Below are 8,946 nucleotides of genomic sequence, written 5' to 3' on the forward strand. Positions count from 1 at the left end.
TATCCTAAGCTAGGGTTTTTCCTCATTGGAGGACCACTTACATTAAAACTAGTGTTGGTTAACCATCTCGGGGACCGGCCAGCAACATTCCACGGACCGGTGCCAGTCCATCATTACTCCACTCTCTCATGTCTTTTCTCTCTCTCTTTCTCTCTCCTCAGGGATCTACTTGACGAACATCCTGAAGACGGAGGAAGGCAACCCTGACTTCCTGAAGAGGCATGGCAAGGAGCTGATCAACTTCAGCAAGCGACGGAAAGTGGCCGAGATCACCGGGGAGATCCAGCAGTACCAGAACCAGCCCTACTGCTTACGGGTGGAGAGCGATATCCGGGTGAGGAGCGAAAACAGTGATGTCGCACGTTCAGTTGAAGTTGGTTCCCACTATATGGCCAGCCTGCATAGTCAACATGTTTGGAGAAAGCATCATACTTCTGGCTTTGCAGCATGGTCCGACCCATCGACCTTTCACAAATACCATTTAGTTACGTGGAATATGAATGGGTGTAAATATGAGTAACACAAGGAAGTAATATAAGTCATATGAAACATAATTTCGCTTGTTTCCTTTCATGATTTCATCTCTACAATTACCATGTACAGTTAATAGTTTGCCAAGTCATAAGTCATAGCAACCTCTTAGTTTTTTATTAGATATACATTTAGTGATGCTTCCTAGCTTCAACTTTAGTCTCATTGACATCAATGCATGACTAAGTGAAAATTAGACGAGTGGAAGTTAGGATTCACCACTTCGTAGAGAGTTACTGCCACCCCGCTCCCGACATGTACTATTTGGTTGTTTATCCATTGTCCCCAATCACCCACACCCTTGTCTATCGTCATTAGGACAACAATGTACAGTGGGGAAAAAAAGTATTTAGTCAGCCACCAATTGTGCAAGTTCTCCCACTTAAAAAGATGAGAGAAGCCTGTAATTTTCATCATAGGTACACGTCAACTATGACAGACAAATTGAGAAAAGAAATTCCAGAAAATCACATTGTAGGATTTTTAATGAATTTATTTGCAAATTATGGTGAAAAATAAGTATTTGGTCACCTACAAACAAGCAAGATTTCTGGCTCTCACAGACCTGTAACTTCTTCTTTAAGAGGCTCCTCTGTCCTCCACTCGTTACCTGTATTAATGGCACCTGTTTGAACTTGTTATCAGTATAAAATACACCTGTCCACAACCTCAAATAGTCACACTCCAAACTCCACTATGGCCAAGACCAAAGAGCTGTCAAAGGACACCAGAAACAAAATTGTAGACCTGCACCAGGTTGGGAAGACTGAATCTACAATAGGTAAGCAGCTTGGTTTGAAGAAATCAACTGTGGGAGCAATTATTAGGAAATGGAAGACATACAAGACCACTGATAATCTCCCTCGATCTGGGGCTCCACGCAAGATCTCACCCCGTGGGGTCAAAATGATCACAAGAACAGTGAGCAAAAATCCCAGAACCACACGGGGGGACCTAGTGAATGACCTGCAGAGAGCTGGGACCAAAGTAACAAAGCCTACCATCAGTAACACACTACGCCGCCAGGGACTCAAATCCTGTAGTGCCAGACGTGTCCCCCTGCTTAAGCCAGTACATGTCCAGGCCCGTCTGAAGTTTGCTAGAGTGCATTTGGATGATCCAGAAGAGGATTGGGAGAATGTCATATGGTCAGATGAAACCAAAATAGAACTTTTTGGTCAAAACTCAACTCGTCGTGTTTGGAGGACAAAGAATGCTGAGTTGCATCCAAAGTACACCATACCTACTGTGAAGCATGGGGTTGGAAACATCATACTTTGGGGCTGTTTTTCTGCAAAGGGACCAGGACGACTGAGCCGTGTAAAGGAAAGAATGAATGGGGCCATGTATCGTGAGATTTTGAGTGAAAACCTCCTTCCATCAGCAAGGGCATTGAAGATGAAATGTGGCTGGGTCTTTCAGCATGACAATGATCCCAAACACACCGCCCGGGCAACGAAGGAGTGGCTTCGTAAGAAGCATTTCAAGGTCCTGGAGTGGCCTAGCCAGTCTCCAGATCTCAACCCCATAGAAAATCTTTGGAGGGAGTTGAAAGTCCGTGTTGCCCAGCGATAGCCCCAAAACATCACTGCTCTAGAGGAGATCTGCATGGAGGAATGGGCCAAAATACCAGCAACAGTGTGTGAAAACCTTGTGAAGACTTACAGAAAATGTTTGACCTGTGTCATTGCCAACAAAGGGTATATAACAAAGTATTGAGAAACTTTTGTTATTGACCAAATACTTATTTTCCACCATAATTTGCAAATAAATTCATAAAAAATCCTACAATGTGATTTTCTGGAGAAAAAAAAATCTCATTTTGTCTGTGTACCTATGATGAAAATTACAGGCGTCTCTCATCTTTTTAAGTGGGAGAACTTGCACAATTGGTGGCTGACTAAATATTTTTTTCCCCCACTGTATATGTCTTTCTGACGACTCCCTCTTGCTCTGCTTTGTGTAACACAGAAGTTCTTTGAAAACCTCAATCCAATGGAGGACAAGGCAGAGAAGGAGTTTGCTGACTATCTGTTCAACAAGTCGCTGGAGATCGAGCCTCGGAATGCCCGGTCGTTGCCTCGATTTGTAAGTGTCTTGTTCCTCTCCTTACGGTTCACATGATTATCCTCTCTCGGACTCCTTATGCAGCTTGATTAGTTGTTGTATTTCAAACCTTTGTTAGAATGACATTGGAACTTCATGAGTTAAGATGAAAAGTACTATTTGTCCATTATTCATTTTTGTATATTTTCATAATTTAGCAGACTCTCTTATCCAGAGTGAGTTACAGTAGTGAGTTCATACATTTTCATACTGGCTCCCCGTGGGAATCGATCCCACAACCCTGACGTTGCAAGCGCCATGCTCTACCAACTGAGCGGCACTGGACCACACTGAGCCACGCTTAAGCATGTGTGGCTCCATGTATACTCTTAAGCAGTGATGTCTCATGACATTTCCAACACACCTGGTTCTCTTTACCCAAGAAGATACAAAGCTAACTCAGACACGCACAATACATGTGCACACACACTGACTGATGCAATAATAGAAATCCACAAGAAAAATATGGAAAGCTAACTCAGACACATATAATGGCACAGACTAGACAAGCACATATGTACCACATGTGTACCAAAAGGTGGGGCTGTTGTCAACACTTTGCAAACTGGCAATAAGTAGCTGACAAATAACACTTAATTAAGTCCACATTTCCAAATGGAATAAGTAGGCTTCTGCAAATGTTCAACTTATTTGCTGGACTTACAAGCACGTGGGAATACAATAACAGACAAAAACTTGTAGTAGTTTAATTTTAGCTAACATCATGGTTCGTTTGAACTTTGCTGGAACAGCTGTTTGACAGTGTCATCTTCTGTGTCTGCGCTCACTTCATACCTGACAACAGTGCAGCGTTTTGTCGATCATCGCCATCTGGTGTTCAGAGTTATAACTGCAAACCAGGGGCTCTGGATAGGTTTAATAAGAGCGGCTAAAATCCTATGCTAACCGCAGGGGGTATTACTTTGAATTGCATTGAATGAGGCTGCTTGAGAAGCGCTCTGAAATGCTGGAACTACGTTGCCGATTTTCGGCACTTTTTCAATTTTGTAATCTAAATGCAGCTATTTATATACACATAAACTTGATATTATTACAATATTTTATAATTATATTACTTTTTTGTAAATCCATTTTTATCTCATTGCTGCCAGGTGGGGCGGCGTCCGAGCGCTCTATATGGACGCAACGCCCCTGCTATTAAGGTAGAAAAAAGACTGAAAATTTGTCAGCAGAATTGATACCTATAACAATTTCAGGTAACTGCCAAAATAAAGGAAACACTTGAGTAAATGAGGGAAATAAGGTATATTGAAAGCAGTTGCTTCCACACAGGTGTTCCTGAGCTAATTAAGCAATTAACATCCCATCATGCTTAGGGTCATGTATAAAAATGCCCAGTTGCCCATTATTTTGGCTACCATGGCTAGAAGAAGAGATCTCAGTGACTTTGAAAGAGGTGTCTCAAAGGTGCATAGAGTGTATAAAGGGAGTGTGTGTGTGTGTGTCAGTCACCAGATCTCAACCCAATTGAACACTTATGAGAGATTCTGGAACGGCACCAAATTATGGAATTTCTCATGGAAGAATGGTGTCACATCCCTCCAATAAAGTTCTAAACACTTGCAGAATCTATGCCAAGGCATATTGAAGCTGTTCTGACTGCCTTTGGTGGCTCCACACCCTATTAAGACACTTTATGTTGGTGTTTGTTTATTTTGGCCGTTACCTGTAGGTACCTCACCAACCAGATAGTCCCTCAATCTCTGACATTTAATTGATCAATTAGCTACCAGATAGAAAAGAACCAGCAGTACTTGAGGGCTGAGGGTCTGTAGTTGAGTAGCCCTGATAAACATTGTAGAAGTGTTGCCCTGACTCCTCCTTCACCTCTCTTCCCCCCCCCCTCTCTCCCTTTCTCTTTCCAGCCCAAGAAGTACAACTGCCCCCTCAAGTCGCCCGGCGTGCGACCGTCCTCGGTGCGCCCGGGCACCATGCGCCATCCGACGCCACTGCAGAATGAGCCGCGCAAGATCAGCTACAGCCGCATCCCTGACAGCGAGATGGAGAGCGCCGCCTCGGCGCCCAACTCGCCGCGCACTCCCCTCACGCCGCCGCCGGCCTCGGCTGCCTCCAGCTCCACGGACATTGGCAGCGTGTTCGACTCGCCCCAGGGCCCCTCCAGCCCCTTCCACTCAAGTAGGTGGTCCTTCGAGCCGGACGGGGGAGCGGGTTGGGTGGGGATCAGAGGGGAGGTTGGGAGGAGCGCAGTCAGAGCTTATGAGGAAGTGTTTGAGAGTTTGTTAAACACAGTTTGAGATTTTGAATTTAAGGGAGTACCTAAAGGAAATCGCCCTGTTTAAAAACTGTCAAAATGCTTCCTTCCTCCCCTCCTTGGAGTAATCACTGATCTAAGATGATAAGTGGTTAGATAGGTTTAATGCAAAGTGTTCAACTTCTTAGCTTTCACCGATCCAGTCATGTCAGATCAGTGATTACTCCAAGGAAGGGAGGAAGGAACAATGCATGCAAGACCAGTCAGAGTGCAATTGAGTGTTATCGCTGTGAAATGTTTGACGCCGACATGGATAATGCTAGTATTCCGATTTTATCCGTTCTGAGCACAGCCAACGGAATACAACACAACACAACCACTTGCCCTGAAGATACTAACTCTGAACTAACCCATTCTACATTACCCTGTAACTCGCATTATATCAGTAACTTTCCCATTTTCAGAACTCCGTTATAACAAGGTGTGTGTGGGGAGGTGATGACACCCACAGTCCTTTCAGAATTGTGAACAGTGAACACATAAAGGGGTTAATGGGTGATAGGTTGGGTGGTCCGAAATGAAACTAGTCCATCCGCCTCAGTCTCTCCTCCTCTCAGGGCCTTTTCTCTCTCTTCTCTTCTCTTCTCTTTTCTCTCCTTCGGCCTCTCCCTCCGTCCAGACTGCGACAGCATCTTTGCCCCGGTCTCCTTACCACACGGCCCACGTTAGTATGACCCTCTCAAAGCCTTCCTGTTGTCAGTGTCCCCTCACCACCCCTCCACCCACACCCCATCCAAGCTACTACATCAACCCGCCCCCCGCCTCTCACTCATTCTGACCCTCCCAAGCCCAACTTGCCTCTCCCTACCCGCATGCAACTGACATCCACCTCATTACTCCCATCTCCGCCCACCATTGCGCCTGTCTCCATGGCAAAAAACTCTCTGTCGTCTGTGTGTGTTTCGTAGCTCCAAGTAGTCGTTGCCCACAGATACAGATCTAGGATCAGTTTACCCCGCTTTGAATCCTGACTCTAACCAGTATACTGGCCAGCTAAACTGACCTTAGATCAGTGTCACCCCCTCCTGTTCTCCTGTCCTGAATTCATTGTCATTGTGAGGTGTAAGCATCCTTGTACAACATCACTCTGTGGTATATAGTTAGTAGTAGTTGTATGTAGTAGAAACCGTAGTAATATGCATTATTGAAGTTGGTCAACGTGATTGCTTCCTCGAACATAATACTTTAGTGGTGTCTTTGTATACCGTTCCCGAAAGGAGAGTGTCTATTACCCATCCATTCATCATCCTCTTTCTCTAGTTTTTCATTTTCCAAGTTTTCAATGCTTGTTTTTACTCCATTCTTCGTGGGCCTGAATGTCTGCAGATATTTTCATCCTTTGAAGTCAGTGTATGATTAAGACCTAGGAAACAGTCAAGTGCCAGGCAAAATAGAGAACCCCAGACACTCAGTTGCCCATCCCTGAGTTGTAGAGTCCTGTATGGGATGGATTTGGGGAATTAGGGTTAAATATGTGTGATTACTGTCTTCTTGTAAGGCTTAGTTTGAGTTAACCTCATTTCCTTCTATTCCAGGGTCCTCCTCGGTTTCCTCCATGGTGAGTCTCCACAGGAGCACTGAAGACGCCACCGTCCCCCCACCTGTGCCCCCTCGTAGACGCCCCGAATCCGCCCCCACTGAATCTTCCCCTTCGAAGGTGACTCTATTTTTACCTGTTTGCGACCTAAAGTTTTTCTGAGACTGTACTGTACCATTAGGATGATTCTCGATTGATTGATTGATTGATTGATTGATTGATTGATTGATTGATTGATTGATTCAAGAGTGTAGATGTGGAATGCTAAATATCCAATGAAACACAGCTAAGTTCCACTGTGAGTAATTTCTGGAGATTTGGATGACATTTCCGAGAGTTTGTCGAGTCATACTCCCTCACTCTCCATAACGTTTGTGCTTCTCCTCCTTTCTCCTTTTCCACCTGCACGTCTCTCACATTCCAGATGATGTCAAAGCACTTGGACAGCCCCCCCGCCATCCCCCCGCGGCAGCCCACCACCACCAAGGTCTACTCGCCGCGCTACTCGCTCTCGACCGAGCGCACCTCCGTGTCGGAGCCGCCTGACAGCCCACCCACCCTGCCGCCGCGGGAGCCCGTGAGAACGCCGGACGTCTTCTCCAGCTCCAACAGCCCCCTGCACCTGCAGCCACCCCCGCAGGGCCGCGTCCGCAGCAGCGAACCCACGCTGAGCCAGACCTTCTTCCCCCCCTCGCCGTTCGGCCCGCTCACCCCGCCGCCGCCCCCCACTCCCTCGCCCTCGCTGGGGCCGCGCAAGCACCTGCCCTCCCCGCCCTTGCCACTGCTGGGGCCCGGCGGCCCAGACTGCTACGGCGACTCAGCCCTCCTCTCTCCGGGGGGTGCATCTGGGCCCCCTGTGCCCCCCCGCCAGAGCACCAGCAGCGCCACCGCTCAAGTCATCCCCAAGCTCCCCCCCAAAACGTACAAAAGGGAGTCGGTGTCACACCCATCCCTAGTGCATCGGGACGGCCCGCCCCTGCTGGAGAATGCCAACCCCTCTTAAAAAGACTTGTGTATGTGATTTGGGGGGTGGGGGAAATGAGCGAACACTAAAAACTTTAGACTTGAACAAAAACAAAATTAATTGTGATGTTGACTTTGAGAAGAAGAAAAAGACAATGCCAGTGTAGGTTCTTAGCTACCTGGAAAAATAATCATGTGCCCTTATAAAAAAAAAAAAAATACTTAAACGAAAGATGATTGTCCTTTTTCATTCAAGTGCAGACCATTGGAGATTCCCTATAAAAACCCTTTCGGGGTGGGGTATCTTACTGTTTGTATGTTTGTTTGTTTTGTTGTGTGTGTATGTACAGAATGTCGTTTGTCATCGTCCAATGTTTATTTGGCTTGGTAATTTTTTAAAAGTGAATTGATTGCAGCATTACTTGTCTATGAGCTCGGTAGCCTACCCATGCACATACAGCTTGAACCATGATGAACCAGGACCACACAAGTCCAATGCACGCTGGATGACGGGAAGATAAAGACTGTAGACCAGTTTGAACAGACTCCAGGAGAAATCCACAAACTTAATAGTGTTTTAACTCACTGTATATGGGCTAAACAATCTACTAGAGTGGCCCATATTGACCAGAGAGGACTCAAGCTATCACAGTGTTGCAAACCCATTCAACTCCCCCATAACAAATGTCTGCCGTTCAATCCACCTCACTCAGATCGAAAAAGGGATTTGGGAAATCATGTTGTTAAATGGTGTTTAAGGCTTTGTGTAGAGACTCAATCCGATGCGAGCGTTTTTTTTGTGCCAGTAGATCGACCAGAGTACCGTGATTTAAGGCTGGGTTTCCCAAACTCGGTCCTGGGTGCACGTTTTGGTTTTTGCCCTAGCACTACACAGCTGATTCAAATAATCCAATCTTAATGATTAGTTATTTGAATCAGATGTGTAATGCTAGGGCGAAAACCAAAATGTGGGGGGCCCAGGACCGAGTTTGGGAAACCCTGATTTAAGGTACCCATCCACACCAAAGAGGTACTTTTCAAGCATTCAAGAAACACAAGAAGTGATTGTTCTTATGTTCGTGTTAATACTTGTATGTTCTGATTCATTTCTGCCAATGAGTATGTAAAGAAAATTACGATTTACTTCTTTAAACAAGGGAATAAAAGTGTTTCTACCACTACGCTGTAAGTCCACTATGAAACTAGTGAAGAGCTGGCTACCGCCCTGAATGCAAAGGCCCTGTTAAATATTTTTTGAATGATTCCTTCCTTCCTCGAAGTGGTCACTGATCTGACATGACTGAAGCTGATCGGGTTGTGTACTGGAGACCTTGCTCTATCAGTGACATCTTAAAGAGGCTGTATGGAAATGTAGTTGCTAATTGTTTACCTCAAATTTCAGCTTGAGTCTTGCCAATAAGAGCGTCTTATCCAGAGCGACTTACAGTGGTGATTGCATACGTTTTTCATACTTTTACGTACTGGGCCCCTGTGGGAATCGAACCCACAACCCTGG

At 45.7% G+C, this 8,946-nt stretch overlaps 1 protein-coding gene across 2 annotated transcripts in view; it reads left to right on the forward strand.

Annotated features, from left to right (window-relative positions):
• The window catches only part of LOC311131160 (son of sevenless homolog 1-like), a 75,232-nt gene extending 66,624 nt beyond the window's left edge, over window positions 1-8,608 (forward strand). The window contains exons 18-23 of one of the 2 annotated variants that reach the window (XM_084164002.1): window positions 162-334; window positions 2,503-2,619; window positions 3,750-3,800; window positions 4,524-4,794; window positions 6,466-6,587; window positions 6,892-8,608. In XM_084164002.1, coding sequence (XP_084020128.1) covers window positions 162-334; window positions 2,503-2,619; window positions 3,750-3,800; window positions 4,524-4,794; window positions 6,466-6,587; window positions 6,892-7,470 — 1,313 coding nt within the window. In that variant the 3' untranslated portion in view covers window positions 7,471-8,608. The remainder of the gene's footprint in view (window positions 1-161; window positions 335-2,502; window positions 2,620-3,749; window positions 3,801-4,523; window positions 4,795-6,465; window positions 6,588-6,891) is intronic. The other variant, XM_084164003.1, reaches the window with a different exon arrangement.
• Window positions 8,609-8,946: the final 338 nt, after the last annotated feature.

The sequence above is a fragment of the Coregonus lavaretus genome (assembly GCF_964263955.1).
Source record: "Coregonus lavaretus genome assembly, chromosome: 6".
Taxonomy (NCBI): domain Eukaryota; kingdom Metazoa; phylum Chordata; class Actinopteri; order Salmoniformes; family Salmonidae; genus Coregonus; species Coregonus lavaretus.